Source organism: Erigeron canadensis, chromosome 8 (assembly GCF_010389155.1).
Source record: "Erigeron canadensis isolate Cc75 chromosome 8, C_canadensis_v1, whole genome shotgun sequence".
In the NCBI taxonomy this organism is placed as follows: Eukaryota; Viridiplantae; Streptophyta; class Magnoliopsida; order Asterales; family Asteraceae; genus Erigeron; species Erigeron canadensis.
Genome location: NC_057768.1, coordinates 31,168,331 through 31,184,220, shown reverse-complemented (window position 1 = coordinate 31,184,220; position 15,890 = coordinate 31,168,331). Strand labels below are relative to the sequence as shown.

General features: G+C 31.3%; 1 protein-coding gene across 2 annotated transcripts; it reads right to left on the bottom strand.

Moving 5' to 3' along the window:
* Positions 1-1,863: 1,863 nt before the first annotated feature.
* LOC122580251 (protein DA1-related 3-like) lies at positions 1,864-6,757 on the bottom strand. Of its 2 annotated transcripts, XM_043752530.1 has the most exons (9): positions 5,602-6,757; positions 4,749-4,832; positions 4,487-4,606; positions 4,187-4,390; positions 4,023-4,085; positions 3,479-3,597; positions 3,198-3,256; positions 2,403-2,681; positions 1,864-2,188 (listed from the first exon to the last, which is right to left on the bottom strand). In XM_043752530.1, the coding sequence occupies exons 1-8, from the start codon at positions 6,523-6,525 to the stop codon at positions 2,407-2,409; spliced, it is 1,848 nt and encodes a 615-aa protein (XP_043608465.1). In that variant the 5' UTR covers positions 6,526-6,757; the 3' UTR covers positions 1,864-2,188; positions 2,403-2,406. The 2 variants fall into 2 exon arrangements, with proteins under 2 accessions (XP_043608465.1, XP_043608463.1); XM_043752528.1 differs by lacking the exon at positions 1,864-2,188 and having other exon boundaries at positions 2,246-2,681; positions 5,602-6,755.
* Positions 6,758-15,890: the final 9,133 nt, after the last annotated feature.

Genomic DNA, 15,890 nt, shown 5'->3' with positions numbered 1-15,890 from the left:
TTTTGAGTGTGTAAACACTTATGATAGAGGAATCTGATTAGGTGAATAAGCAGTTCGGAAGAAAACTTTTAAAGGTTAAATCGTAAAACTCAATTCAGGTTCTTAATGCTTAATTGTTTTGAATAGAAATTAAATGCGGAAGCGATAATTAAATTTAGAGCAATTAAAGTGTCAAGTATAACGGAAGTTTGTCTTGTCTATCTTTTGAGTCATTCAATTAATGCAAGTAATGTTTAGACCCGATGATTGACATGTGAGCTGATCCAAGTAGGCGTCATTTTTATCATTGTTTTCATACAATCATTTTTACTATCGTTTGCGGACGATCCCTGCCCCGATTACACCGGATTTAATTATTTTCTTTAGTTTAATTTTGCAACGTGACAACTCAGTCACAAAACACCCTTCTTTCTGAATTACTTTATTTCAACAATTGCTTAAATAAGTCCTTGTGTTTGACCTCGGATTTACCAAGTTAATTATACTGCATACGAACAGGTCCACTGCCCGCAAGTGTGTAGTAGTCAGTCGCTAGGTGATTCGTGTTTATAAATTTAAGACTCGGAATTATACATCAGACCCTTTATGGATAACTAAGCGGCACGAGTTGTATGATCGATTTGGTTTCAACATCATCAGGTTTTTGATCAATTGAAGAGAAAGCCTACCTTGTAGGTGTTGCACGTAAAGATCATACAGATGAGTTATTTAGCATTAACGAGTCACTCAAGGAACTGGCCCAACTAGCTGATGCTGCATGGACTCATGGTTGTGGATTCCACATACAAATGAAGGCAGTACCATAACCACTGTCATAATGTGTTCGCCGTCTTCAATTTTCGTGATTGTTAGTCTTCTAGTGAACCTGAGTTTCTGCGCAAATTCGGGTTCTTAACTCTAAGTAGAGTTAGTATACATGTTGTAGTGTAAGCACATAATAATTAGGCTACCTTGGTGTTCAAGGTTGCTTTATTTTTCTCTTTGTTGTTTAACTGGCCATGTAATCTGTATTGCTGTTGCCTCTGAGCAAAAGGTGTCTCGCAGTTGTTACGCAGCTCATGAAACCAGCTTGACATGTGCTATACCGAATAAACTAATACTCGTATTAATTTACAACTTAAAGCTACATTGTTCATCAAAGTCCCGGGTCATCTAACCGACTGGACGATACTAATAAACTTGCAGAGGAAAATTTCACTAATTGCTAGAAAGAGAGGGGGGGGGGGGGGGGGGGGGGGGGGTAATCTTACGTAAGTGTAATCTAGAAGGGGGTTTATAGTTTATACCAATTTTTAACTTTTTTTTGGAAATATTATTTTGGAGACACTGATTCAATACTTACTTTGGGCAACACAATATGACAATATCAATAATATGGTAAGTATAGAAAAGCTAGAGATATAAAATATATCACCAATCGAGAGAACACCACGATGTATAGTGGTTCGAGTGAATGTTAACGAATTCACCGTAATCTACCTCCCGGTTGAGAATCCGCAATTACAACCTTGACACTAAAAGATGATGAAGTTTTCTTACCACTAGGAAAGTACCAGCTCTTGACACTTCAAGAAAATATCCAACAATCACACTCACTAGTGTAATTGAATATATGTTTGTAGGCTATCAATTATTTCACTAAATAATCCCCTCACTACAAATTACACTCTTGCTTAAGATAATCAATGATATAAGATTTGGATGATAAGAATATGATAATACTGATGTTTTGGATCAGAAGTGAGTTCCAAAAGCAGCCAAGTGTTGAATATATAGCCAAAAAAAAGTTTTGGAGGCGTTGGTGTCATGTTGTCTCCTAATGAGCGTCCATTTTGTAATTATTTCCCTTACCATTTGTCCACATTTTAATGTCTAAATGAGTTTATAAATGTGAACTTTTGGTACTTAATGAGATTCAGTATTGACGCAGGTTTACAGAAGATGTGAACGAGGGTAAATGACATCTATCAACTCAACTACTTATAGGCCAAAGGACTTTACAAGACACAAGAAGACGAAACGAAAGTCAAACGAAGAATATCTAGAGCTGCAGGAGCAACTAGCACCACTAGTCACCCTGACCAGCGCTGCTGCCTGCTGGTGCAATACAGTAGCTACCCAGCGCCGCTGGGAAGCCATCACCAGCGCTAGAAGACGGATCGACCTTGTTTAGTTGTGTCTCACTTGCCTAAATAATAGAGTAACACTGTTAGATAGATAAACCCAAATACAATAGACAAATAAGAACGAAAAAAGAATATGTGATTTTATTATCATATGGACTAACTCTACCCAAATGTAGTTTTGATAGTGGTATAGTTTCTATGATCTTCACAAAAGAATTCAATAATATAGACCTTGCTATTGAAAAAAAAAATAAGTGGAAACCAAAAATGACCCACATTTTTAGGAAGGAAAAGTCCCTGTCAACCGAATGTGGTCCAAGGTTCTTCTAAAACCATATTTAAGTACCGCCTGATTGCCAGCTCTAAAACCATTTCCGAAAACAGGTGACATATCCGATTCAATCTGATGTTTAAAGAACTCTGCAAGCTTCTTGTCAAATGGAGATCTTTTTTCTTGTCTTGATGATGTAGCAGCTATTTGGGCTCTTAACCACATGTGAGCTAAAACTTGACATATTCCTTCTTCTTCTTCTTGACTGATGAGTGGCCCATAACCTTAGGATAAGGAAAAGTAAAATAAAAAGAAAACTGGTTGGTAAATTGCAAGTTTTGCTAAATTACTTTCACTAGCTTGCTCATGCTTTATTCATTAGAATATATAAAAAAAAGGAATATCTACCTGATAAGGTATCACATTTAGAATGACAAACTAGATAATAATGTAACTCATACTATGTTGCTTTTCTTATTTACATGTCTGAGATGAAGATCAATCGATCAATCACTCTAGTAATCATATCAGTTATGTCATTTTTCTTACAAAGTATAATCGAATTACTTATTAAATAAGATCAAGATGGTTCCCCCAAATTTTTCGTCCTCGGCTTTCATATTCGTCATTTACTTTTTAGTTAACTTGTAGATAATTAGATGGAGATGATGTAATTAATATTGTAACTGTAAAAGGTCAAATAGTAACCAATTTATGTATTTGTCTGATTTCGGAAATATAGTTTATCTGGATTTCACAATGCCATAGACAAATAGTGATGCCAGAGAACAGAGTGAAACCTTCAAGTCGCAGCCATGCGTGCATCATTTCGTGAGCCAAGATTGATCCTGTCAACAACCTGCATGCAGAAGACTACTAATTAAGTACCCCACTAAAGAAGGAAAGCTTATAGATCGAGCTAATTAAACTGGTTAACTGCAAAGGAATGCAGATAAAATATAGTAGTAAGGCATACACATTTAATTTCCTTTCTGATATATACGTCATCAAGTAAAAGATGTAATGACGAGTATAAAATTGAAGTTAATGTTGACATTTGTAAGAGTGGTTAGAAAAATACCTAGGAAGGCCATATAAAATGAGAATAGCTATAACCTCACAGCGACGTGTCAGTTTGAATGGTTTTGTTCTCATGTGTCGAACCTGGTTTCCCATCCCAATTCTTAGCCGTCTCAAAACCTGCCAAATAAATAACATTCCAGATACAAAACATCACTCAAAGTAGAGCTGCAAAATGGGCATCTTAGGCAGGTAGTTGAGTAACAGATCGATGAAACGAGTTAGGTCAAAATAACAGCTTTGTGTTGCAGGTCAAAATGTGCCGGATGGGTTGACCCGATATGATTTTCCCTTTTTTAGCTTTTTAATCAAATAATATGTTAGAGATGGATGATTACCAGAATTATATTATTACAATAACTAACTTAAACTTCAAGTAATGCAAACTTACGAAGTTATATTCAAATCCAATTCACTTTTGACAAACTTGCACCCGGTTTGACCCATTTCTAAATTTACCCAAATTTTTTTTTAATTTACTTGGTTGACCTGTTTGAGATCAGATATAAACCAAACCCACACATCTATCTGCTTAGAATACATACTGTGCTAGTAGTTTGCCCCTCGGAGAGGCATAGTCCTCGTCTCTCCGGCATGTGATAATGGCCCTGACCAAACAAATGAGATAAAAACATTCAATTTTCCCTTTAAGATGCATACAGAGATCGACTTAACAATGATGCCTTCCAAACAGAATTTGCTTACGTACATCCATGGCCTCATTAAGTGTTTGTCTCTCAACCAAAAGTAAAGGAAATTTCTCTTCCACCTTCATATTTAAGCTTTCATAAAATGCTTGTATATCAAGATATAATGGTTGACACTCATTTGTATCAAGCACTGATGAGTCAAGACACTCTGAGCAAAGTTTCCGACCATCATTCAGAGAGGCATAGCTAATTGATTCACGTGGCTGAGAAATTAATTAATTATTGGCATTGGCATTACTTCGTGTACTTAAAAGTAATTAAGCTTCAAGTCTATGTACGTATATATATTCGTAATTTACCAGCATTCGTTCACAGCTGCAGCATCTAGGAGTCCCATCATGCTCATGAAATGGGCAATATTTCTGGGCCCAGAATGGATGTGCTCTATATACATTAAGGCCGCCAGCATTTGTTGGAATCTGGATAATATATACATGTATAAATTTCAGACAAGCAAATGATATTATATATCAACATGAATATGCAATTTCAAATACAACTATATATAGTGATAATAAGAAAGCAGTAACATCGATCATTTTCGTGAAAAGTGACACTTACAAAATTCTGGCAAACATAACACTTTTGATGAGAGTGCTCCTTGTACCAAGACTTGTGATAAGGATAATTTCCCGACATGGATAACTACAAGTGAAAGAAGAGTTGTGGAATATCATGATAATATATATATATAATATATGGGAACAATCAAATAAGAACAGTATTAAAATAAGAACGGTGAGAACACTTAAAAAACATCATTTTGATGCATTAAAAGTCCATAAAACTAACATAGTGCATAACTAATTATCATTATTTAAGTGTTTAACAACACATTGATATGTCAAAATCGAAAAAATCACGTTTTTTGGTGGATGCATCGTTTTGAAGAATATGCATCCAAGATGGATGCACAAAACAAAAAACATGATTTTCCTGATTTTGACAGACCAATGTGTTGTTAAACACTTAAATAATGATAATTAGTTATGCACTATGTTAGTTTTACGGACTTTTAATGCATCAAAATGATGTTTTTTAAGTGTTCTCACCGTTCTTATTTTAAGACTGTTCTCCCCGTAATGTTACCATATATATATATACATATATATATATATAGGGTAAGGTTTAAAAGTGTCCGATGAGATGTTTGAGAAGAAATAGCTTTAGAAGGTATCTTCAAGTATTTGCAATAGAATGTTTCTCAAACTATTATTAGTAAACTCATTAAAAATACACCTAAGAAAAAACATATATTCTCTTAATTATATATAGAGATGTTTATTCGTCATAATAAAAACCAAATAAGATCTGAGCTATCTTCGTTTATCATTTAGTAATATAGATAGATGTATCTTTAAATGGAAAATACTAAAATGAGAAACATAATATCTTAAGTAAAGTAGATGATTACCCGTTCGTCTTTCTTATCGTGAGGCGCTTGAAATTCAAGTGCCCTCTCAAGTTTTTCCACAACCTGAGAAATAGTTGGTCGTTGTTCGCGAGAGTCATGCAGACATTTGAATGCAATGCTTGAAAATGTTTCCAAGGAATTGGAGTTCATTGATGGCCTCAGATCTTGAAAGACAATGTCTTGTAAATTATTATGTTTGTATTTTCGTTTCCAACTCGGCACTAAGATCTCCAAGTCCTTGTCCTTATTTAAATTAAAACATAATTTCCCACACAAGACTTCAAATAGGACAACTCCAAAGGAGTATATATCTGATTCTTTCGTCAACTTGTATGTATGCATATATTGTGGATCACAATACCCAGGGGTACCTACAATATTGGTGTAAACAAAAGTGTATTGCTGGTTTGCTGGTCCTAGTTTTGAAAGTCCCATGTCAGAAATTTTTGCATTCCAATCGGCATCCAGTAAGATATTGGAACTTTTTATATCTCGGTGGAGAACTCGTTGTGATCCATGGTGATCATGTAGGTAACTTAGTCCATTTGCAATATTGATGCATATCTTGATACGTTGCATCCACGTTAGACTAGGGGAACTTAGATGGCGATCAAGGCTTCCGTTACATGCGTACTCGTATACAATAATCTTCTCATCATCCTCATCACAAAATCCGAGGAGAGAGATGAGATTTCTATGCGTATAACGCGAAAGCATCGAGAGCTCTCTCAAGAACTGAAGGTCTCCTTGTCCATATCTACGATCTAGGCGCTTAATAGCAACCATGCTTCGCCCCTTAGAGTGAGACAATGTGCCTTTATAGACCTTCCCGAATCCCCCTATTCCGATAACTTTGTTACCAAAATTACCTGTGGCAACTTTTATCTCCTTCAATTGAATTTTAAGATGTGCAAACTCATCCATGAAGGACACGGTTATATGTAGATAAGGAGATATATGTGAAATTAGATACTCCAATCAATTGAAGTTCGAAATTCACGTACAATTGAAGTTCTAAACTCAAAAAGAGATGTAAGTTCTCTTGGGTAGTGTCAAAAGGATTTTGTAAGGACACAAGTAAGGAGTTTGAGTTTTGTATACTCTCTACGGAAATGAAGCTATATAATTCTTTATTTCGAGGAGTTGCAAGATATATTGTTAAGATTGAAAAACAACAGAATGACACCTTAATACACAAAAGATGTGGATGTGGTTAATCAGTTTAGTTCATTGAGATATCTATATAAATATTAAAACGGTAAGGAATCCTAGCTTTTTAAGTCATCCTTCCTAAATCAAAGCTATGCTTAAATGTTGCAACATAAGATTTATCCTACGTGGCATCTCCATGTTTTTTTTAAATTATAAATCTTTTTTATAGAAAATATAGTATAAATTAGAATATAGAAACTATAAAATTGGATATATCGTATATAAAAAACAATATATTTATGGGATTGATCAACATTAATTTGGCAAAAATATTACAAATCCACAAATTCTTACATACCCTTTATTATTATTGTTGCTATTATTTTTATTATTATTATTATTATTTATTTTTATTTTTATTTTTAATAAAATCGTCACTTTGTCCGTACGATTACAAATTCTATATTACTAAATCCTTATATTTGTTAGAATTATACGTACGATTACAAATTCATTTATTATTGATTCCATTTGTATGTATTTAGGATGAATGGTAATATAATCTAATCACATTAGTAATTCTATAAAAAGGGTTTTTTTTTAGCTTTATTTTGTATATGTATATAATTGCTATTTAACAAATAGTTAAACATTCATCAAGCTCTATGTAGTCAAAAGATTCAATCATCATGATGTGGAAATAGTATACTCTGTATGAACTAATAAACGATAATAGATGTATCAAAATAGGTTGGTTCAGAGTTCAGACATCTTCACCTAATTCTTGATCATATACTCTGGGCACTTCAATAAATCGAATTCGCGTGTTTCAACTTTACATGTAAGTCTACACTACACTTCATTGTTTTGTTTTGTTGACCTAATTGTATGTTGCGGGTATTCGACCAACTATAACAATTCTTTAAAGTATAGCCAAAGTCCTCAATGACAAATTTCAACCTGAATTTAGGTTTATTTGTATGTTAAAACATTATGCATGGAGTTCACATTACATAATCTATCATCCAAGGATTAGAGATCACTATATTTTTCATGTTTCATAATATAGTTTATTATTATACTGCTTTAAAAAAAATCCGCACATCGTGCGGGTAAAAGACCTAGCTATATATATATATGGGAAATGGGAATATAAGGTTGTCTGACACCTAAGCTTAGGTGTGGAACCATTCACATACTAATATTTTATTATATATTGTTTAATGAATAAATGTTTGGGCCCCCTAATTTTTATGGTTTAAAAAATTAATATGTGAGTGTCTAACACCCTTATTTATTAATTATACATTTATGGATTAAAAAGTTAGTATGTGAGGGGAATTTCATCCAATTTAGATGTGTGACAGTACCACCTTCACTTTTCTCATATATATATATATATATATATATGACCCGATTATTGTAAACAATTATTAAAATAAAAATAACATATATGATTTTAATCACTGAATCATAATAAAACTGATACATGATTCATAGATAAAAGTTACGCTATGTTTTTTTAGTTTTAAGAAAAGTTATTTTATTTGTTTTATTTTAATATTTATTTTATTTAAACTGTAACATTAAAAGACCAAAGTGGCGCATGAAAAATGGTTGCATGAATTTTCTTTTTTAGTCTTCATAATGGAAGCTAATTTATTTTCCATCTTTGAGATTCTAGTTATGTATCTTGTCCTTACGTGCCTTTTTTAAGATTTTGTCGTGATAATTGATGGCTCGGCTTATAGTTTGATGGAGGGTTTTTCTCATTCATAGGCCTAGTTATAAATGACATGAGTTTATTTAACACATTTAAATTAAATTGTAGTGAAGTAGCATGATACCCAACCATTAAACGGAAATTAACAAAACTGAGTATCAAGTTAAAAAATAAAGAAAATGTTAAACGCAGTTCTTAAGATTACATTTAACGTGCATAAAAAAAAATTATACTTTCTATATCACTCTCTGAATTACAACTATTTAATTCACTTTAAGTACAGTCTTAAAAGCTACATTTAGCAAAATCCAAAAGATAAATACAAATAAATAAATGGAAACAAAAACGAAGGAACATAGGCTTAAATTGAGGCCAATAACTTTAGCATGCCAAAAAGGCAACTACCACAAAAGGGTCGGGTTTATTATTGGGGATTGAGTATCAGGTCAGTTTTGGGTAGTATTTTCTTTCCGATGGGATTCCCAATAAGGTAACCGATAAGTTTCGGATCGGGTTGGAAAGTATTTACTATATCGGGTTCGGGTTTGACTTTACTCTTTGAACGCGGCTCATTGTCATTCTTAACTCTTTCATATTGTCACCAATGAAAAATTAACATGTTTTTAATCATGTTTCAGAACTTACAAATCTATAAACCTAAAACAAGTATTCTCTTGTATGCCTAAACAGAACAACATTATATTAGGGGTAATCAGAGCTACGAGCTCGTTAAACTGACGTAGTGTAATTTTTGTGAAAAATAATGTACTTCTTTATTGGTTTCACAGGTCAAACTATGATTGGATATCGGTCAATGTAACTAACTTTAAGCTTTTAAAAGATTTTCTTGAATATAAAACTTATAAAGACGTAATTGTGTAATTAAATGAGAAATAAAAACTACCAAAACTCCTAAAATTTTCTAAAATAGCCAGAAAATTACTAAAGATGCTAAAAATTGTAACACTCTAGTTATTATCATTACTTTACAATTATACAAGGCTAGTGACAAAAATAAAAAATTATGCTACGAGTCACTTTGAATTTTGATTAAAGTGAAAATATTAAGATTTCATTTTATACTCTACAAGAACCAAAATCCAATTCAGCAAGCATGAGAATCAAAACTAGTCTATACAAAAACAAAGATAAAATAATGGGAGTCATATGAGTTTTTATCCATCATAATAATGTGCATTATATAGTTGTATAATATAATGATATGAAACTCATGTGAGTTTATTAACTTTCATAAATAATACTCTATGGGTACTCACCAACAAAAAAAAGTTACAATTTAATTTCGTACTACAAATAATATTGCATTTGTTCACACTTTTAGGTGAGTGTGAACAAATTAAAATTTTTGTCACGCTTTTTATTGTGTAGAAATATATTGAATTAAAAGTGTATGTAAATTTTTACACACTAAAAAGTGTATAGAATAAAAATTCACACTTTTTAGTGTGACCTTTTATAATTATTTTGTTACACCTCATTTGTTCACAGTAATTTTTTAGTTACCGTAGATAAATGGGGTGTAACAAAATAATTATAAAAGTTCACACTAAAAAGCGTGAACTTTTATGTCAAACGCTTTTTAGTGTGGAGAATTTTCAACACATTTTTAATTCAATATATTTTTACACACTAAAAAGCGTGACAAAATTTTTAATTTTTTCACACTCACCTAAAAGTGTAAATAAATGCAATATGATTTGTTGTGTCTATATATATAATGCAAAATTTACTTTGTAAAACGTCTACTTTGTCCTTATGTTTAATATGTTATGTCAATTTCTTCGAAACAAAACAATTAGAACCATTACGATTATTAAGGATAAGATAACAAAAGTATAAAACTAATCATTTTGTAATGAAAGGTGGCAATTATTTTGGTACTAACATATAGTAATCTTTATCTTTAATTATTTACTATAATATATAAAAAAAAATGTATTTTAGAAATATGTTTAGAAAAAATATTATGTGGGCTAGCCTAAATTGAAGGGGTTTTTTTAATTATGGTGTCATAAACTTTGTAATACTTTTAAAGAAAAATAACCCCTAAATGTTTAATAAAAATCATAATCTCTTATCGAAAACAAACAAAATTATATAATATTATGAAATGTTTTTTTAATGTAATTGTTGTCTTTAGTTTATAAATAGTTATGTTTTGTAATTATTTTTTGAAAAGAATACTTGGGTTCTTAGTGTAGATAATAAAAGTGAAAAGGATAGGGTGTGCATAATTAAGTATAATAAACATTTTCAGGGTGGTCTAATGGATAACATCTTGACATCAACAAACAATTCTAATTCGCGGGAAAATCTCAATTCTTTGATAACTAGTTTTCTCAAAACAATATTATCATATGATTACATTAGATAATCACGAAATCAGAATCATAATCACTTTTGTAACACTAAATATCTCGAAGACTTCAAGACCATATACAATAGCTCACCAAATCAAGGTATATCATAATGGGTTTAATTTCAAAGGAATATATTCCAATAGACACCTTAATGTACTATCAATAGGTTATGTCTACCATTTAAAGGTGGTAGTAAGTGCTTTGAAGTATTGATTCAATTCTTTTGATGTAAACTTCCACTAAAAAGGCTCATGGAAGATAGCATCAGAGATGCCTTCAACAAACGTTTTAAGCCTTAGGGCATTGATGCCCAAATCATAATGGCCCAAGTTGATTTTATAAGATATTAGCAAACCATATTTAAATCGAGATTCCGATGGTGAATTACAATCTGTGGCACCCAAAATGTAACAGTGAAAAGAAACCTTAGCTTCAAAGGAAACAGGTTGAATAATCTTATGTTTTATCCCCAACAGATCAAATAAGCAATGTAAAAAAGATAACGGGTCTAAAGTCTACCAATGTGTACTTTTTAAGCCAAAATCCTCTTCAGTAGTTCTATATATTTTTATTCAAAATATTTATTTTTTTATTTTTTTAGAACGGCATATTTGTTGGTTAATAGCTCGAAGCCTAACCGTGACATCCAAGCAGGTAGTGCGCAGTGTCGGCTCAAGGTTTTTCGGGGCCTTAAGCGAGATCAAATTTGGGGGCCTTGTTAATTAACGTACAAAACTAAGATAAACAAAGAAAGCAAAACAAAAAAAAAGGTACAAAAGTAAGTCATGTACGACAATTTACACTACCAGATTAAATAACTAATCAAAAGATAAGTTTAAGATTATATAGTGTGTATCTGATAACGATAATGATGGTGAACTATAAACAATGGCAAGAGATAAGAGAGCCATGAAACTACAGAAAGAAATAGACGAGAGAGGCAAAGAGCAATAAATAAAGTATTGAAAATTAGGGATATGATGATCAACATACCTTTTATAAAGTTGAATGCCACAATCAACATATCTATATTCGAATTTCTCAACGAGAGTAATTAAACTTTGATTTTCAAGAAAAGTGATGATGGTAGAAAAGGTTCATTGTTCACAAACAAATGAGATATTTTCAAGCCCTAACTATAAAAATTAATAAGTTTTAGGAAAAATCTTGTTGTAGACGTGTATTCATAAGCTAAAATATTGAAAACTTGGAGGCCTTAGGCCCATGCCTAACCCCACACAACCACAACTCCACAAGACCGGCTCTGAATACGCGTCTGAAGAGGTAAATCCTGAGATTATGGGGAATTGAGATTTGATCCCTGGTCTCCAAGCCAACATTCCTTCCCCCAAAACCCCCAAAGAGGGCCAAGATAACCACTTGATCTAAGATTATATTATTACTGAAAAAGAATACAAAATGTGTAATCTTATTTGACACACAAACTTTAAATAAAAAATATATATTTGACATAGAATGTTTCGGTTATGTAACATCTCAAACTTTTTAATTCATTTTGTTAACCTTGACTAAGTTGGCTTTCCGTTAAGTGGCTCTATAATTGATGGAGATGATATAATAATTGTGATAATAACTTTTATGTTGTGTATTATATATTGTGTTATGTAGCAATTAAGAGTTTAAGAATGTACATGTGTCATTTATATGGATGAATTCGGTATGTTTTCACTTTATTAAAGTGTGGATAAATATATACCATTATATATCTATCTATCTATACATCTTATAAAACGGTAGTTATCCTGATATTTTAAAGGCATCCACATCAATTTAATTATCCTTAAAAATTGCCACATAGGTTTTATCCTATGTGGCATCTCCATAATTTTTTTACAATATAATATACAAAAAAAATAAAATTATTCTCATATTTATCAAATCAAATCTTAAATATATGTATGAAAAAAATAATATTTTTTATGTAAAAAAATCAAATAATATCTTCCATTGAAAAAAAACACTAAGCCCGTATCATGTATTTCAAATTTCCTAGATTTCTTTTACATCAAACTAAGCTAGCGGCTTCAGGAAGATTCAAATTTTAAGAATATATATCCTTTTTATTTCCATTTTTCTTATGGTTCATATCAAAAGTAATTTCTTATAGTAAATCAATCTAATTACTTAATACTATTTTTTTTAGTCTATGTAAAAAGTATTTTATATTTTTTTTATTTGATTTACAACAACTAAAATAATATATTTTTTTAGCTAATAGATTGGTGATTCATTAATATGGTCTTAGACTTTTTCACTTTCATTTATATGTGTGGATTGAGGATGGTTTGAGGGTCCTGTACAGACATATGTAATTTGAATTCTGCATACAAATAGAAAATACATAAAACAAATTACAGAAGAAAACATTCAAAATTTATAATACATAGAGTTTATACTTGACAATATGTAGAACATCAATATGAAATGTAAAGATAATATTATAAATGAAGTGATTTAAAAATAATAAAACACATTTTACTAATCATCAATAACTATATCTAATTTTTTTTATTACTGTTTGTTTCAACAATATTTTATGATCATCAACTGACGCAACGCACTGATAAATACTTCATTTTTAACCATTTTCATACGTATGGATCATCAAATTTTATGTTATTTATATATAATTTTTCATTCACTAAATTTGTAAGACAACTAAACTAATACATCAATATTTAAAATATCGCGCACTGCGCGGGTCAAAAACCTAGTTAAATTAAGGACTCCTTATTTTAGGGACCATTAGGGACACTTCTCAATCATTCATTTTTCATCATTTCCGACCACCACCACCACCATCACTACCACCACACCATCATTTCCGACCACCACCATGATCCTACGGCGACGGCAACCATCGCCACCACGACTTACACATGTGTAAGTACAACTTACATTGTACTTACACATGTGTAAGTTATACCACCACCACCACCACCATGATCCTCTAGCGACGACAACCACCGCCACCGTGACTTACACATGTGTAAGGTACAACTTACACATATGTAAGTTACAACTTACACGTGTAAGTTACATGTCCCTAAAATAAAGAGTCCCTAATATAACTCAACCCTATATATATATATATATATATATATGATTATTAAAACAGTAGGAATCCGAACGATTCTAAGGCTTCTAAAAATTTAAAGCTATTTTATAAAATTGCCACATAGGACTCAATCTTATGTGTCATCTCTAAACTTTTTATATAATATTTATATCTAATATTTATATATGTATCTAAATAAAAAAATAATAATAATACCAAAATTGAATTGAAATGTCGTATACATTACTAAAAGTATATGTATCAAATATAGAAACAATATTAAGTACCTGATTTGAGATCACCTCGAATCTATGTTTTGAATTTAAAATATCAAAACTTCTTAAATATTTATTTATAATGTATTTTATTTTTGCTATTTTCTTTCTTTTTTGAAAACCGATATATATATATATATTATCTATAAGTATTAAACTTATTGTCATTATATTTAGTCAATATAATTGCACATTATAGGGTTTTTCATCAAAGAGTTTAATGGGAATCTATTTTGTGAAGACTCTTTAACGTGAATGAGTTAAGATAACTTATGATAGACTTACCAGCATTCGCGAGTAATTCAAAACTTTTTTTAAAGAATAAAAAATATATTTATCGCAGAGTCACACCATTCAAATTAATAAATCAATTTTAAAATTACTACATATCGTACGGGTTAAATACCCAGTATAGTATAATTGTATAATAATACTATACAGTGTTACTTTCAGGCTTAGCTGAATCGTTTTGGTGTTTTTTTACTGTTCAAAAAACATGCCTTAAAAATAGAAATGGTTGAATACATAAATTAATTAGATAACCTTACGTACATTGCCTCACCGCCCTCACGTAGAAAAGGAAAATCCTAACTTTATTTTAATTGAACATGTGAATCATGAAATACTTAATCAACTAGTTGAACATATGTGATCATAATTCAAGATGCTGCTTTTACCGAGCAAAATGACCCTCACAAATAATCTATTCTCGATGGCACAACAAAAAAATGAATAGATAGCATGTAATTAAGAAAAGTGGACGGGACCAAATATTAAACCTTTATCATTTACAGTTTAATAGGCATATTGTTAGAATATGAGCACATAAACATACATAATCACGAGTAAGCGCAACGGAAGAAATCAAAAAAAATATGCAATCAAATTAATTAACAAATAATAGAATTGAGCTGTTTACCTTGTGCAATCAAATTATTATTAATGCTTAGGGTTTAAAGCAAAATCCCTCTACGATCGCACACTAGACACCCCGAATAATGTATGCTGGTACCCCGATCACTAACCGAACAACCCTTTGTTCAAACCCTTAACTTGAAGTCGAAATCCCCTTAATGAAAAGAGATTTCGGCCACTTTAAAGAAAAAGGGAGAAAAAGGAAAGAAAACTTATGTGAAAAAGGGTGTGAAAAAACAACCACCAAAACCTAGAATTAAGCCCTCTATATATAGGGGTTAATTAGGTTAAACCTTGCTTGGAAAATAAGCTACATCAAGGCTTTTCCAAGCCTCAAAGTGGACGGCCCCCTTAAGCCTTTAGGATCCAAATCCATTTTTCAATTTTCACATTTTAATCCTCCTCTTTAGTCAATTAAATATAATTAACCTTTTAATTATGTTTAATTAATCATTTCGTGATCAAACTAATTAATATATTACTTTAATATATCAATTAATATTATCGAGTTACCGTGTCATTTCGTGTGACCCCGTAGGCTTAAATTATTCCCGGACATGCGATTTATAATAAAATGATCACACTCCAACACATATGGTTTGATTTTGGTCATACGTGTTGCTTCCACCCCTCTATTCAGAAACTTGTGAGAATTAAACAGGTACGGAAATGTGGATAGTTCTTCTTGTATTTATATATCCTAAGGTTATTAACACTTAAAAACAAATATTGATCCAACAAAACGCACAATTAACCCTCACAGC

Coding starts and splice junctions, on each gene's coding strand:
- LOC122580251 (XM_043752530.1), bottom strand. CDS start 6,525: ATGGATGAGTTTGCACATCTTAAAATTCAATTGAAGGAGATAAAAGTT. Junction 3,598..4,022: donor AGGGGCAAACTACTAGCACA/GTATGTATTCTA, acceptor TTTATTTGGCAG/GTTTTGAGACGGCTAAGAAT. Junction 2,682..3,197: donor CGCATGGCTGCGACTTGAAG/GTTTCACTCTGT, acceptor CCTTATCCTAAG/GTTATGGGCCACTCATCAGT.